Raw genomic sequence first — 18,084 nt, 5'->3', positions numbered from 1 at the left:
CATGTAGTTGCTGAAAACAAGAATTGCCGTACAATTGAAAGTGAGTTTTTTGTAGAATTGTCACGTGAGTAACGATGGAATGGCTGACATACATTGTACATGTACATACCGGTACATTTACAGGTATATATGTACATGAAAAAAGTGTACTATTTGCAGATCGCACATACCGGTACTGTTACATATACTGATAGGTGTTTACAAAACACGTACTGGTATCTGTACATGTCCAACAATGGGAAAGTAAACATTTTGGAGGACAGAACTGCTAACTATACACAATGTGCAAAATGTACTTGTGTAACAGTGGCGGTAGGAATACGTGTACATGAACATGTACATGTACATGTATGTATTTATACAGGAATACGCATTTATGTGTGCACACTGTACATGTACATGTACGTGGCAATACTGTGAAATGCGCATTTGCCTAGAACTTAGAAGATCCCAGCAGATGCAGATAAGGAGGCACATGATCAATATTCAGGGTGAACTACATACCGGTACATGTATTGGTGATTTTTATCTTGATTTGCAAACAGATAAAAATGGAAACTGCATGTTGTTGAGTGATGACCATGGAATACAGCCCAAGATCTGTGGATCAATAGACCTAAGGCCAATCCTCTATGTGTTTCTTTTAGTGACCTTAGTGAACCTGTCATTCAAGTATGAACAGTACATACATGTACATGTACAATGTACATGTACATGTACCTCTCACTCTAAGCATTCACAATAGCCTTGTCCTTAGCACTGTCCTTAAAGGCAATAAACAACATTTGCAAACAACAAAAAACAAAACTACCAAATTATTATGAACTACCTTACTTGACTGTAAGTGAATAATAGTCTCAAGCATCCCGTGAAATCATGGTAGTTGGTGTGCTGACTTTTTCAAGAAAAGTGGAATTATTGTATCCATTTCCAATGATGGTCCGGCCGACCATTGTTGGAAGGAAACTGACTTTTTTTCAAATACTGCTCCCAATTTACCGAATTTAGTTAGTCCACATTTTGTTAATAATCAGTTACCCATCTGTGAAGGGGTGTAAGCCAGCTAGTCTGGTTCCCTGACCTGACAATTCCCAGACGTCTATAAATTGCTCCCTTTCGTCTGAAGTAGGGTCAGGGAACTACAAGAACAGTATTTTGGTTTGTTTTTTTCCAGCATCTATGAACACAAAACTTTGAATGGGTCAGTGTAACAATATTTGCTATAAAATACTAACCCCCAAATCCATCTGTTTCTAAAAATTTCAGCATAAGCAAATGTTGTATTACATTTAAGTGACAAGGCAAGAAGAAGATGTCTACCCCCTGTAGACAAAGCATCCAAAAAGGGGAGGGATTTGAAAGTAAAACTTATTTACTTGACTTTTTTTAATGGTAACATGTGGTTTAAGAACTGTTCTGCAAACTTCAATGTTGGGTTTAAATACTGGTATTTTAAAGGGAAATATACATCATTTGCTTTTGCTGTAATTTTCAGAAATGGATGGAATTGGGGGGTTGGAAATATATAGCAAATATACATGTAGTTACACTGACTTTTTTGAGGTTTTGGGTTCGAAAATGCTATAAAAACCAAGAAAAAACGAGCATTTTCCTGTAGTCTGGTTCCCTGACTCCATATAAGAAGAAACAGAGCAGTTTACATACATTGGGGAATTGTAAGGTCAGGGGAACCAGTCTAGCTGGCTCGTACCCGTTCATAGGTTTGTAATCGATTGCAAACAAGTCAAAGTGCGATGGTCAATTGGGGTCAGTATTTGAGGAAAAAAAGTCAGTTTTTTCCAACGCTGATCGGCCGATCAGCGTTGGAAATTGATACAAAAATACCACTTTTCTTGAAAATGACAGTATACCAGGTGCCATGATTTTACAGGATGCTTTACACTGTCATTCACTAACAGTCCAGCAAGGTATTTCAAAATAATTTGGTAGTTTTTTTTTTTGATGTTTGCAAATGTTGTATTTTCCCTTTAATAAACACTGTATACTCAGTGTTGTCCCATGTGATTGTGAGAAAACAACTTCTCGATGAAAGGCAAATCCCAATATTGAATTGACATCATCCTTACACAAATTCCATCTTATTAATTCTTCTGCAAACGTTTAGCTGCATGTATATATGCATTTCCACAGAATGTTCTTATATTTGTTCAGTGTACCATTTACGGTGCATGCTGTACATGTGTACTCATGTGTACATGTATTAGGCACAAAGAAAGCAAAAGTTGCTCAGAACAAAAATGAAATATACATGTAAGCAGCACAATTACATGTATGTAAACTTATGGCTGTCAGACAAAAATGAACAGAATTTAAAAAAACAACATGATTTTGATGTCTGAACATCTCATTCTCCAGTCCAGTGTACATTTTGGTGTTTGCTTAAATACAGGTTAAATGTATATGTATACATACATGTACATGTACTCCATTAAACCTGTAAAACAAACATCAAAATGTACACTGGACTCATGAAATACAAATGTATATGCCATGGAGAAGTTCATGTTTGTACCATGTACAAATACAATGTACATGTACATGTATGTTCATGCACACAGAATGTACGTGTGTACACACATTGTGTTATTAGAGTGAGATTCAATTACATGCATACATGTGTTTCGCAGGCATGGCAGAAGGCTCGAATTCCCCTGATTGGCAGTTCCTCATTTAAGAGTAATTTCTCCTTTTTTTTTGAAGAGAGGGGGGTGATTTACGACCATAATTATTCCCTGAGTACCACATAAAGATGAGGTGAAATAATTGGAAGCCTGTCATGAGACACTTGGGGGCTTCAGTTCTACCTGGAGGAAAGGACAGACAGGGGCTAATGAGCGCTGTACTTGTGTCACATAAAAAAACCACCATCTGATTAATTGAACCTGTGGGGGCAGATGCTACACTCTGCATTGCACTTAATATTAGTGACTTTCTTGGACCCTGGTTTTTTGTTTTGTTTCAATTACAGAGATGACGTTAACAAGCATCCCTTTTTTTTAAATAATCAAAATAAGAAATACGCATTGCATGTTCGTTTTGATGAGGCTTACAATCATGGGCCAATTTCAGGGAGTGACAACTGTTCATGTCCAACATGCGTACATGTATGAGAAGTTCTTGCTTAAAATTTCCAGTGCACTGTCAACATGTGTACTTTAACGGAACATTTCCTGCTAGCAGTGTATACTCTGTCTATGGCATTCCCTTCATACACGTACCGGGTATGTAAATGCCTTTTCTCTAAGTCAGTTTACTACGTACGGTACATGTACATGTACACAAGATGTACATTGTATTTTATTTAATTCATGGCTACAATTGTATTTACATAATCACACAAAATGTGTCTTTTCAAAATGTTATGGACAGTTTGCATGTTAACGGGTCTACTGTTACATGAACATGTATAATAAGGATTTCTTAATTGACAGAAAATCTAATAATTTGATGTTACGCACGTTAATTGTGTATGTTCACAACATGTTCATGTACATGTGCAAATACAATGTACATGTGTACATGTATACACACGTGTACGCAACATGTACAATTACAAATTATGCACATTGTGCTGTACATTTACATTGTTACATGTGGATATTCATGCACATGTATGCATGCACATGTACATGTACATGTACATGTATATTTTGTGTTTGAAATGTGTGTAGAATGCCAATGTTTTGCATACCGGTACTTGTACATGTACATGTACATGTACATGAATGACAATGCGCATTGTTCTTGTGGATATTTACATGCATGTGTACCGGCACATCATTTTGTGTGTAAAATATTATATGTGTCTACAGATCGTGCCAATTTTATTTTGGGGGGCAAATGGAATGCATGGTCAAGATCATGATAATTTGTACATGTAGTCAACAGCAGTGCCAAAAACATGGACATGCACTCACACTCATTGCTTGATGGATATGACCTAGTTGGTACTCTGTACACCAGCTAACATACATGTACATGTACATTTACAATGTACATGTATGCACAAGGTGCGTTCCTGTACATGTACATGTACGTTTACAATAGACACAAGCACACAGCCACACACCTAGTTTACATAAAAACAGGTCCCAAGACTTTCCCTGCCGGTACATCTCTCCGGGATGCATTTTCTACTGTCCTTTTTATTACTATTAGGGCAAGAAGGCGCTCCGGGCAACAGGGAACCTTTTCTTTAAGTTCAATATATGCACAGGCTCGAAGAGGATAATGGGGAGGTTTTCTGAAATGGAGTGGGGAGTAGCGTCCAGGGGAAAATGTGGCACGGTTGAGTTGTGATAAAGAAATGAAATGTGAGAGTAGAAAATGTTTTCAACTACAGTGTATGCATATATTTACGTTTGTGTGATCAATTCATATTGCTGTTTTGGTCAAATCTTTGTGGAATAAACAAAGCCAAACATGAACGTGCACATAATAACATGTTTACTCATATTGAGTACATGTACTAAATGCACGTTACATTGTAGGCCATGTAAAAAAAAAAACACCAGTTGATCGTCTGGGTTTTTTTTTCAAAAAGAGGAGGAAGAGGGCCTTTTTATTTGTTATTTTTTTATTGCAAAATAGGCTAAAATACAATTTGTAGCCATTTTTAGCTTTTTAAAAACGATATGTGCCTTAAAAAGGGGGAGGCCCTTTTTATTTGATAGTTCTGGGTAGTTGTCTACTAGTTGATGAGTACAAAGCCCTCTGTGCTTACTGAACATTAGAAAAACTATTAGAAGCATTTGAACTTCTGAAACATCCTTAAAAAAATGTTTTGCCTGAAATTTAAAAAAAAAAATAAAAAATTGATGCAGCCTCAAAAAAAGGAAGCGGGCAGGGACGATCAACTGATATATATATTTTAAATTTTGGCCTTAATAATATATACATGTACATGTACTTTTATTACAATTAATGTGAAATAATCCTGAAAATTGAGTTTGCATGATGATTGATGCAAACATGTAAATTAATTACATTGGTTCAATAGTGGAATTTTCCCTTCTCCAATATTTTTTTTTTAAATTCCATCTTATAAGTATGTGAATAGTTAATTGTATATATATGTACCGGTACCGGTACATCGGATTACAGGATTATGACTAGAATTCCGATTGTAAAAATCACAGAGCTGCATGTGTACATACATGTACATGTATGTACATACTGGTATATACCGGTACATTTTGTAAATTGTCCCCTGAGGTGATTCATAAAACTTGATCAGCTAGAAATTTACATGAAGTTGTATAATTTTTGCATACATGTGAATGCATGTACATACACGTACCGGTACATGTGTGTACATGTACGTATTCGTATCTGAATTTAACCTACATGTACATGTACATTTGCTTTATTCCTTTCACTTTATTCCTGCCCCATCCCCCTGAGAGGCCAGCTGCATGCATGCGTGTGAATCATCCTAAAGTGGAATCTTTTTTTGGAACGAGGATTTTAAAAATACACCACCCATAGATCGTGTGTACGAAAAGTTCACTGATACAAGTGGTGCTAATCTTGCTGAGGCAGATAGCATGTGACAAAGTCGACAGTAGATTACTTCAATGAGAGTTGCACTTTTGTGTGTGCCATATTCGTGCTTGATTTAATGCATTCAGGCTGTCCTTAATAGTACATGTACATGTACGGGAAGGTTTCTGTAATAAGTGCATAGTCAGTGCTGTGCCTCAGTGGACTTGCACAAGTCTTTTGTTCAGGAGTTCTTATCTTGGATAGCAGCGCTTATATTGCAAGCAACAGTTTGTCAAATGTGCAGAAGTGCCATTGATTGCTCTAAAACAACAGGATTGAGAAAGATACCCACATGTAGAGCAACACCAACATTGGGCTTAACCCTATACATGTACCTCCTCAATCCTCCAAAATCAACCAGGCGGTTTTGGAGGATTTTGGAACAATGATTGAGGATGAATTCCATTTTGTGCCAGTTGATTTTGGAGGATGCATTGTGTCAATGGTCTTAAGATGCTCCTTGTGTTATTTACGCTTAGCTGTGCATAAAGTATGCCTAGATTACACTAGATATCATCTGCACTGCTTCCTGGGTGTCATTGGCAATTCCTCATTGTATTAATTACATTTGTACAATGATCGTTTGGAGGATTTTGAAATTTTGAATTTTTAAAAAAAATTATATTATTATTATTTATATTTTATATTGTTGCCTTTGTCTCCGGCTTTGGCTTCATTCATCACATACTGTTTTTTATCGAGATACTAAATGGATAATGGATACTAAATGGCAAAACTCTGAACTTTAATTTGATGGTCCCATTGTGAGCCAAGGTCAGAGGCCTCAAATCTGAAGTCTTGAAGAGAACGTCAGGATTACAAGTACATACATGTACATCAGGATTACAGGTCCGTCAACAGGACTTGTGTAATGTAAATCAATAAGGATTTACAGATTGACAATCCACTGAAGTCTTTAACCCTAACTCCCTAGGCCTTTTTTGCTAGGATGTAGCCTCAATCCTGCAAAATCCTCCAATTGGCCTCATGGAAAAATAGCATACATGTATAGCCTCAATCCTGCAAATTCCTCACATTATTTCTTGAATATGGTCCGCGTAGGGGTGACCACTGCCTGAAACCTGCAAAATCCTGCGGCAGTGTATGTCAATATGTTGAGGCTTGGCCAGTGACATCCTGGAGCACTATGGAGGATTTCAAGCATAATCCAGGCCTACATTTATGCATGGCTGAGCAAAAACAACACAAAGTCCAGCCCAAGACCTTGACAAAGTGCATCCTACAAAATCAGTAATGCACTTTTGCCATGTACCGGTAACCTCAATCCTCCAAATTCCTCCACTTTGGCAAAGAGGATTTTGAAGGGTTCAGGGCTGTTGGGGTTAATTAGTGGGGCTTGAAACTCTCAAAAAACATCTTAGCAAAGATGCAAGTCTGGTCTCGGCACCCTAATATTTAATTTTGCTATCAACACTTTGTGTACACTGTAGGATCAAGTCTCGCCTACACTATAGCAATATGACCGACTAATCCAAGAAATGTCCACTGTATCACAAAGGACTTGCATGACTTGGGGCAAGTCTAGCCCTAAATCCCTTGTTGATTGTTGCTATGGTGACCAGGCCAGGGCCGGCTAGCCCAGGGTGTTTGTACAATGTGTAGATATTGGATAATTGTAACAATAGGTGTCTAATGATATGGGTACACGCATGACATGAATGTCATAAAAGGGCAATCAAAGCAGAGATTATTCCAAGTCTTGAACTTTGGAATATTTACATGTATACATACATGTACATGTGCACCTAGTCGAAGTTTCAATGCGTATTTGTAATGTACATGTATTAGATGTACATGTACATGTATGTAGTCCAAAAATATGTTTACATAGGACTTTGCATGTACAGGTGCACATGTACTGTATACATGTATACGTACATGTGAATGTACATGTACACAGGGGGCATGTACATGTACATGTACTGTATGTATATGAAGAATATCACTAAAATTGTCATGCATTGTCCCTTTAAGTGTAATAATGTTTGCTTACAAGTGTATTTACAAGTCTGTACAAAACATGTACTGGTACATGTCCAAATTACTTTGGTTGTACTACCGGTAGTATTGGCAGTAACACCTGTGTCTGTTGAAGTGAGTTCGGCTGTTTTCATTATCCAATGGGCTTTATTCACCATTCACGGGTCGGCCATATTAAGTTGTAAGCGAGGTAAAATCTTCATTTTTGGAACTTTGGGATAGAAATGAAAGTAATGACATGAAGTCAATTACAAATGGCTGCAGCCAGTGAGTGTGAGTTGCAGAGAGATGGTTAGGTAACTGACACTGTTGCTTTATTTACATGTACGAAAGAAAAACGAATGGATACATGTACCAGTACCGGTACGTGTAATTAAATAAATAGCTTGGCAAGATTCCACGTCAAAGATAAACTTAATAAGTTTCATACATGCTTCATGACAAGTGCAGCATAGATGTCAATATAAAACTTCAGAAATAGATACACTGAATAAATAGTGAAAATATTTGATTTGTCATATTTGTTCTTACATCCCCTCTCCCCATGGAGTGGTGCCTACATCCATGTACAGTTGTGGTCACCTCTTAAGTTGTTTTGTTCATTGTTAAAAAAAAAGATTTTTGCTTAACAAATTTATGTTCTAATTAAGCAGAAATCAGCAGAAAACCGCCCAAAAACAATTATACATCACCTCACAATTTTTGCCGAAAACCTGTTTTTGCCAAACAAAAATTTGTGCGCGCTCGGCAAATGTGGCCCCTGTCCTATCCTGAAATTCAATTCATGATGCAGTTTTGTGTAATTTGCTGTGCATAGAAAATTCGTGCATCGTCCAGAATTGCAATTTATTCTATTTCCACAAGATTGTTGACACAGTTGCAGACAGTGCAGCCGAAATCGGCCGATATTAAATTGAAGTACATGTAGTCGGTACTCAAGGACTGGACACTCTCCAGTCTTGAATTCTGCGTCGTCCGTGGAAAGCTGTCAATCACTTTGAGGTCAACTCTACTTAATGTGCTTGTAATACAGACTTAATTTTTTTTTTTTTTTTTTTTTTTTTTCCTGCAGCAAAGCTCCGTACGTGTTGGCAGCCGCCATCGCCCGGACAACCGTGGACATCGTCTTGGGGAAAGACATGACGACGTTTGTGGTGGATGATGAAGGAAGATACGGGGATGATGATGATGTTACCTGCACATGTAAGAGAAGGCAAATGGGTGGGGGGGGGGGGGTAGATTGAAGTCGGACCCAAAAACAAGGAGTGAAATCAAGATACAAAAACAGCCAAGACAAACTAGCACAATTATTTCAGCTTTCACAATTATAGATTTTGTTAGGCCAAAAAAAATAATAATATTCGGTCTTTGGTCAGCGCGCGCGTCGATTTTTATCATGCGCGTCAACCTTTCTTTTTTTTCAAATTAATACGGAAGCTACAACAGCGCCCTCTATTGCCAAATTTTGTACCAAGGAGCACCAAGGAATGGGGAAATTGCACCAAGGCAAATGATAAAGGGCACCAAGGCAAATTATGGAGGACACCAATGTATAATGACACAAAAAAGCAAAATAGTACCCACCTTGTCTGTACAATTGAAGCTTGAAAATTAGCCACCAAAAAACCAAAAAAAACCGCGTCGCCGCATCAATTCCGGAACTTCGGTCTGACCAGAGACCGATTATTATTATTTTTTTTGGCCTTATCTTGCATTCATAACCACCTGAGACAGTTTACCAATTCCTATTGGTCAAGAGCCAGTCATGTGGGTGGTTTTGAACCGCCGGTATAACACCGCTGCATTCTGTGCCACATCGCACATCGCACATCCATATAAGGAGATTCTTAGCACTACGTGTGCAAGGCTCATACCATAGACATGTCCAGAGGGTCATTTCTAATAAAACATGAAGAGAAATTGTTGACTTATTTTGACTTTTTGGCTGAAAAGGTATTCGGCTCGGGCCATATTCCGCGACCAGGACCCTAGCCAAGCACATATTTATTTCTTAAGTAAATTTAAAATTTACTTAAAACTTAGATGATCACAGCCATTTTGTGTGTGTGACAATTATGGTAAGTGTCGGAATATGTCAGATGTCTGACTGTAATTTCACTCTACGCACGACACACGTCATTGTACATTTTATATTTAATGTCAACACATGTGGATTTAAATAATTCAATACCGATTTACCTGTAGAGTTCACAACAATTAAATGTAAATAGAATGTGAAAATGAACGTCGAAATTGATGTATAAAAATACATGTACCAGTACTGCATACAAGAAACAAAGGGAAATGGCATAGTGACATAAAGTGCCCCAATTTTAAGATCACATTTATACATGTACAGTACATTTACATACAATGTACATTGTACATGTATACATTTTTTTTTAAAGGACTTATTAGCATTCATGGGATAAGAAAATACACAATTAAGGATTTGATCAATAAAGTATTTCATGAAACAGAAAACAATCCTGTACAGGTACATGTACATCTACAAGTACATGTTTGTAAAAATCTAAAGTTTGATAATATGGAGAACTATGAATACATGTATGTAGTGAAACAACATGTAATTGTAAAGTGCATGTAGACATACATGCATGAACATGTAGTTCTTGCATCACCCAGCAAACTCTTTGGGTAAATATAATACATGTGCATACATCTGAAACAGTATATCCATACTTGTAAAGTGCATGTAGACATACATGCACATGAACATGTAGTTCTTGCATCACCCCGCAAACTGTTTGGGTAAATATAATACAATGTACTTGTGCATATATCTGAACATGTCAGTTTCCTTAAACTGTTCTGACATAATTTCAGTTTCATAATCATTTCAGGTTTTGTCCTGAGCTACATTTTGACTTATAGGCCCTTATTTTTCACGACGGAAATCACTAAGAAAGGGTCTTGAGCATAGATTGATTACTAATTTAAAATGGTAAAAAAAAATTATCAACGATAATTATTCTACTCTCCGTTAACAAACGTTTTAAGCCATAAATTATCAAAAAGCTAGAGTACACGTACCACTGATTTTGAGCCACATTATTATCAACTGTCAGCTTCTCACGTTCTAATAACTAATTAACAAAATCAACTATTAGTATAAAGACTACAATTCAGGATGAGATTCTTCTGACTTTTGGCAGAAATGCGACATTGTTTGTGAGACGTTACATGTATGTGAGACGTTACATGTATGTATAGCTTTAGACCAAAGACACTTCAATAAAGTGCATTATTTTATATTATATAACTGACATACAGATTCTAGTCATTTGATTGGTGGAACTCACATCACGTGACATTCGTTATTGCTCCCATTCACGCCGCGGCTCAAAAAGTTCTATCCGCCCATGGGGAATGGGAAATACTATTCAACAGTTAGGATCATGACGCGGTATTGTGTGCAAATGCATGCTGGTGAGCGCGTTCTGCGTAGCGCGTATTGTTCCAAAGAGCCAGCGCTACAGCATTGGGTTCAAACATTTTCGTGAAGGGGTGGTTTGGAAGAGAGAAATACATTTTCCTCCAGTTTTGTATTGAAAAAAAGTTCAAATATATCAAATGACAAGGTTCTATATGTCAGTTATATAAAACAAATATTGAGTGGCTTTAAATTGTGAAATGGGAGGAATATTATCGCTCGGTAAAATCTGGACTTTTCCAGTTCACTCGGCTTCGCCTCGTGAAATGGAAAAGTCCAGATTTTACCTTGCGATAACATTCCTCCCATTCCACGCTGAGCCACTCAATATTTTGTTATACCATGCTATCATGCATTGCCACTCCTTACGCCCCAAATCCTCTCAATTTCAGACCTTTTTGTCTTCTCACAATCTCATTCCTGACAATTACGGTATTTGTCACTGGGGGGATAAATTTGGTCGGTTTGTTTAAACCTAACTCCCTAGGCCTTTTTGCTAGGATGTAGCCTCAATCCTGCAAAATCCTCCAATTGGCCTCATGGAAAAATAGCATAGCCTCAAACCTGCAAACTCCTCCATTATTTCTTGAATACAAATGTATGGTACTTGGAGGGGTGACCACTGGCTGAATCCTGCAAAATCATGTGGCAATGACTGTCAATATGTTGAGGCTTGGCCAGTGACATCCTGGAGCAGTACGGAGGATTTCAAGCATAATCCAGGCCTACATTTATGCATGGCTGAGCAAAAACAACACAAGGTCCGGCCCAAGACCTTGACAAAGTGCATCCTAGGAAATCAGTAACGCACTTTTGTCATGTAACCTCAATCCTCCAAATTCCTCCACTTTGGCAAAGAGGATTTTGAAGGATTCAGGGCGGTAGGGTTAAAAACGCCAGCAGTATGCTTAACTACATGTATTTGTTTAAAAATTCCCGCCTTCTCAATAGTATACGATGCCGGTCAGATATTCCCGTTGGTGTGGACCACCGTCAACGATCTATGCCAGCGTTGGAAGACGGACCTACCGGAGCTGCGATTGCCTCCGCGTCTTCATCAAGTATCCCAGCATGCCGTCAAGAACACCCGCAAGAGGATGGAGGATAAACACGTCATCGTCCCTGATCTCAACACGCTCTTTAATCTCGGGGTAAGAGATACGTGTAAAATCAAATTTTTGCGACAGGTAGTAGAAATGTGAATACTTACTACCCCTCAGTGTGCGCACTGGTTAGGGTTGATGGAAGACGATTAAAGAAATATAGGATCATTTGCATTAATCCCAAAAATTACTGCCCGAATTGTTATCAAAAAAAATTACTTAGATTACAGTTCTAACATACTGGTACTAAACACCCTATGAAATTATTCCGTCTGGCATTTAGAAGAAATCAAGAAATGTTAGTGATTTCAAACGATCGGTCAATTTACTGATTTAAAAAAAAATTCTGTAGACGCAATCAATGTGCATGGTTTTTAGCTGTTTAATGAGCGGGTTAGGTTTTGAACATTCCTCTTTGGATTTTACATGTACATGTAAGTGGTGTTATTATTGGAAACGAACAAAATGCATGAAAAGCAAATGATCCTATGCATGCATGCCTGTAAGGCCAGGGACATACTGAAATGACTTGAGCTCTGTTCATACAAATGTATTGCATACATGTGTACCCATACACTTCTGAAAAAGTACACGTAAACTTGTGGAAACAAAGCTAATTGATTTGAGGCCTGGTGATCACATTACAAGACATTATACTTGCTGATGAACAATGAAATGAAGAACAACATTTAGCTCATTTTGCGTGTGATATACAATCAGGTTGTCTGTTGCTCTCATTAGTGATACGCTTGATAAAACTGAGACTGCACTGTTCAAAGTGCCTGCTCCGTCTATTCATTTACAAGGATAATATTGCTGATGAAAGATTTGCACCAGTTCAGGAACTTAGTTGCAGTTTTGAAAGCCGATATACATGTAGTCCAATTTTGAAACTGTGGCCATGTCCGAATTTCTTGGCCGTCGCTGGAAATTACACACACGCCTATGGAAGTGGTTGCAGCAACTTTCCATAGGCCCGTGTTTCATATCCAGCCATTTCCAAGAAATTTGGACGCGGCCTGTTTACGATGATTTCAACAACCCTGGACACTGATACATCATTTGATTTTTACAATTTATTGACTGACCTGACAACTTTAATCTGATTTCAGAAAAATCATTCCTGTCATTCTGGAAACTGATTTCAGAAAACGAAATTAAACTTGCTTTTCAAAATGGCTTAGTATATTTTAGAAACTGTCCACAACTTTGTAATCTCAATAAGCTTTTGTTGGTCTCATGTGCTAGGCTTCATTCATTTTGATGTATCACTAGAAATGAAGCGAACTAATTACTTCCACTGAATCACATTGTTATGGGCCCATAGCTCGATACTAGATTTACAACTTCTGAATCAGTTCTTATATTTAGCCCGAGTTCGCAAATAATCAAATGTACACGTGCTGGAGATAGAAACTAACCAATCACATCATCCGTCTTAGAATGACAAGGAGCGTGCCTTCTACGCAGTCTACGACGGCCACGGTGGCACGGACGCGGCCATGTATGCCTGCCAGCATATCCACGGCAACGCCATCCGGCAAGATTGCTTCCTTGACGACCCGTCCAAAGCGCTGGCCAAATCGTTCCAAATCACAGACGAGGGATTCCTGAAGAAAGCACGCCGGGAGGTTGGTAACAAGATTCAATAGATATGTTGCATGCGACACCAAAACTTGAATATCATAATTGAATTTGACGCAAAAATGTAGTAATGTCAGATGCCATTTTCTGTGGGGCTCCTTGATAGGTATGAAGTTAAACCATGACCTGAACAGAATATTGTTTTCTCAGGATGTACAGCATTCACTGAGCTTAAACTTCATCAAGTTTAGTTGTGTAGCACCCTTCTTTAGATTTTAAGCACTTTTGTTTCTTCAAACAAACAAAAAATGCACAAATAACAAACGATGTACCCTACCTTTAAAAGCAATTAATTTTGCAGTCTTGATTCAATTTTTAGAGTTTTAAACTTATACACTTTAACCCTGACCTCACCTAAAGCTACAAAATACTACTGGTAGTAACTGTAGTATACAGTACTTCAGCATATTCGCTCCGTTCACAAGTACCCCCTCACCGGCAAAGAAAGTACGGTTTGGGGTGACTGACCAACGCCATCTTGCCTGACTGCAATTTTGCCGCGACACATGGCGGCTGTACCACTGCGTGTACATAGTGCAAATCCCCTGGTGTACGTGCATCACGCACAAGGACTGGTGCGCGTCAACCAGCTAAATGTTCCGCCCATGGGACATCGTTGCTAGGTAAAAGGGCGCCCTCTTTTGTTGGTGCACGGAGCCCATAAGTGGCCATAGCACTCATAGTTTTTGTTGGTATTTGGTGCCTGCATACATAATTTTGTGTAGTATTCTGTAGTACTCAGTTCTTTATCCCAAAGTAATGGCTAAGACGTTAGGGTAAATAGTTTCAAATTTAAAAACTGTGAATGCAAATTTCCATTTTGGTTCTTTTCAAAAGACATGTTTTATTTCTATTGTTTGCCTTTCCTGGTCCTCTGTAGGGTTTAGGGAGTGGTTCAACAGGTGTGGCAGTCATCATAGAATCTGACAAACTCCATATATCCTGGCTGGGAGACTCGCAGGTGTATCTGATGAGAGATGGTCAACCGATCACCCTCATGGACCCTCACAAACCTGAAAGACCGGTGAGTGAAAAAAAAACGTACAAAGTGACACCCATTTCAGGCTCTTTCAAGAGAAAGAGTATCACCCGTTATCCACAGAGCTAATTCTCCTGTATAATGTCTGATATGTCTAAACTTGCAAATATATGCCAGCCAAGCGGAGTCGACTTTGCTAAAATCGTGACGTCATTTCATTCCCAAATCAGGACTAAAACTGGGATTGGTCAATTCAAATCCAGTGTTTTGTAATGCAACAACAGCCGCCACGTACGTGTCGCGTAACATAATAGCGTGTGACCGAAGCCTTTGTTGCTGTGTCAAGCTGGGTTAGTTTTATCCATGCCTAGACGCGACAAAGGTGAATGACCGAAGACCAGACAAAGAAAGTGCCCGCTGATTGGTCAAAATGTAGACGTCAAGATGCGGTTGTCTTGCCTAATTAATCAGCGCATCTGTTCACATGTAATTGACCGTGGCTTTCGCCACGCTAGGCTAGAGCTAGAGGAAGAGTTGCGCTGAACAACATTATTCTGAATATTTGAGTTAACTTCAACATGGAATAAAAATTAGGTAAGATTGAGAATGAAATCCAGAGCCCTTGCGTGTTTGATCAGTTACAGACACTCAAAATTTTCTTACACTTCCCCTGCCATGCATTTGTATACAGACCAGTTAAAAACAGACGGATCCCATTTGTGTAAAAACTGTGACTAGTCAGATTCCGTCAACAGACAAAAGAGGTAACTGGTAGGTACAGCTGGCATATCAATCACCTCCAGTCAAAGCATGGCTCTATCAAATTACATGTAACAAGGGAATTCTTAACTGTTACAAATTGTCAGTTGGTTGATTTTTACTGCTGTGATGGCATAGCTGAATTTGTTGGCAAGAGAGGGCGGGTTAGTGAATACAATTTGCCTGTCTGAAACCAAAATATATTTGGGTTGACCTTAACCTCCCCCACCCCCACCCCCAACATTCCCTTCTAGTGACGCCTGCGCTTGGGAAAGCATCAGCACACCACATGTTCCTTGTATGCACACAGCTCACATGTATTATGTCTGTGCATAGATACATCGTGTATTAAACCCTAACCTTCCCAAATCCTCTTTGCAAAATTTGCAAAATGGAGGATTTTGCAGGATTGAGGCTATATGGCAAAAACGTGTGGCTGATTTTTGAGGATGCACTGTGTCAAAGTCTTTGGCCGGACCTTGTGTTGTTTATGCTCAGCCGTGCATAAATTTAGGCATATATTATACTTGAAATCCTCCGCACTGCTCCAGGATGTCACTGGCTCTGCCTCAACATATTGACAGTAATTGCTGGAGGATTTTGCAGGATTGAGGCAGTGGTCACCCCTCCAAGGACCACATTCAAGAAATAGCGAAGGCATTTGCAGGATTGAGGCTGTATGCAATTTTTACATAGAGGCAGTCGTAGGATTTCGCAGGATTGAGGCTGCATCCTAGCAAAAATACCTAGCGAGTTAGGGTTAATCCCAATAATTGGTAAGCGCTTACTCCAGGAGGAAATGTGTACAAAGAACACTACTTGATTCAGGAACACCTAAATTCAGTGCTACTTGTTTCAGGAACACAGAACTTCAGTGCTAGAGTGTACAATAGAAAGAACAAGTAGACAGTACTTCCTGAGTTTTGTGGCTTTTCTCAGGAGTCACTGTCCTATGTCCACTAGACGATTCTTATGATACTGCAGGGGTTGTCTTTGTGTTTATTCGTGGCAATGGACTGTAAAGTACACAACTACTGATTACTTGCCAAGAACCCAACCGGATGTGACAAGGAAGGAAGTGGTTTTTATATTCACATGTCAAAGGGAAATTCCCATATTATTTTATAATCTGAAGAAAATACATCAGGAGCAACCAAGTGTCTTTCTTTTCACTTGTAATTTTCACATTTGTCATTGAAATCAGTTGGAGTAGATTTGGACTTCGATTGCAGCACATAGTTACATTAACTCATTAAATTTGCATTACCTCTTATCAACCCTAACTCCCTAGGCCTTTTTACTAGGATGTAGCCTGAATCCTGCAAAATCCTCCAATTGGCTTCATGGAACAATAGCATAGCCGCAATCCTGCAAATTCTTCCATTATTTCTTGAATATGGTCCTTGGAGGTGTGACCACTGCCTGAATCCTGCAAAATCCTGCGGCAGTGACTGTCAATATGTTGAGGCTTGGCCAGTGACATCCTGGAGCAGTACGGAGGATTTCAAGCATAATCCAGGCCTATATTTATGCATGGCTGAGCAACAACAACACAAGGTCCAGCCCAAGACCTTGACAAAGTTCATCCTATGAAATCAGTAACGCACTTTTGCCGTGTAACCTCAATCCTCCAAATTCCTCCACTTTGGCAAAGAGGATTTTGAAGGATTCAGGGCAGTTAGGGTCAATGATTTGATAATTTATACATTTATATTGCACAATTTCCATAAGAATTTGATCAAATGCGCATCACAGTTATTATCCCTGTTCATCAGGAATGAGACCCTGCAGCAGCTCAAGATCAGCACAATCTGGTCTCTACCTTCACAGGTACCCGTTTATACTCCTGGGAGGCAATTGTAGTAAAGTGCCTTGCCCAAGCGCACAAGCTCCATGTTCCCTGTCAGTATTCGAACCCATGTACCATGGCACACAAGTCGAACACCGTAACCATAATATTCTCTGAAAGGGTTATTTGTAGTGACAATTCTCTGTTCAAACTCTCTTCTTCTTTTTTTGAAATTGCTGAAAACAGGACGAGAAGACTCGTATTGAGCAGCTAGGCGGCTGTGTTCTGTTCTTCGGTGTGTGGAGGGTCAACGGCACACTGGCCGTGTCAAGAGCCATAGGTCAGTAGCAACTCTACAAACCACAAATCTTACAAAATCCAACGGCTGATTTTGAAGGATTTTTTAATAGATTCGGAACTTTAATTTAAAAGCCAGTTCGTACTTTATAAGTCATTTGATAAATTTAGGGTCCAAAGTGTGACATTTCTCCCTTCCATGTTATCTTGATAGTTTGTCATTTGCCATTCAGGTATTATTCAGAATGACTTCAAATGATGTTTTATTTGTTGGGTAGGCAGTTTGCTATTCATGTATTGACTCTTGATTGACTTGTGCTTGACTTGTGATTGACTTGTGTTCAACTAGTGATGGACTTGTGATTGACTAGTGATTGAGTTGTGGTTGACTAGTGATTGACTAGTGATTGACTTGTGATTGACTTGTGCTTGACTTGTGATTGACTTGTGATTGACTTGTTATTGACTTGTTATTGACTTGTGATTGACTTGT

General features: G+C 38.8%; 1 protein-coding gene across 1 annotated transcript in view; it reads left to right on the top strand.

Moving 5' to 3' along the window:
- LOC119728425 (protein phosphatase 1E-like) overlaps positions 1–18,084 on the top strand; it is a 29,755-nt gene that overhangs the window by 9,491 nt on the left and 2,180 nt on the right. Inside the window, exons 2-6 of the mRNA XM_038200658.1 lie at positions 8,639–8,769; positions 11,972–12,171; positions 13,566–13,754; positions 14,648–14,791; positions 17,541–17,634. Of these exons, the coding sequence (XP_038056586.1) occupies positions 8,639–8,769; positions 11,972–12,171; positions 13,566–13,754; positions 14,648–14,791; positions 17,541–17,634 (758 nt within the window). The remainder of the gene's footprint in view (positions 1–8,638; positions 8,770–11,971; positions 12,172–13,565; positions 13,755–14,647; positions 14,792–17,540; positions 17,635–18,084) is intronic.

The sequence above is a fragment of the Patiria miniata genome, unplaced genomic scaffold, assembly GCF_015706575.1.
Source record: "Patiria miniata isolate m_02_andy unplaced genomic scaffold, ASM1570657v1 HiC_scaffold_1, whole genome shotgun sequence".
Classification (NCBI taxonomy): Eukaryota; Metazoa; Echinodermata; class Asteroidea; order Valvatida; family Asterinidae; genus Patiria; species Patiria miniata.
This window is presented reverse-complemented; position numbering and strand designations above follow the sequence as displayed.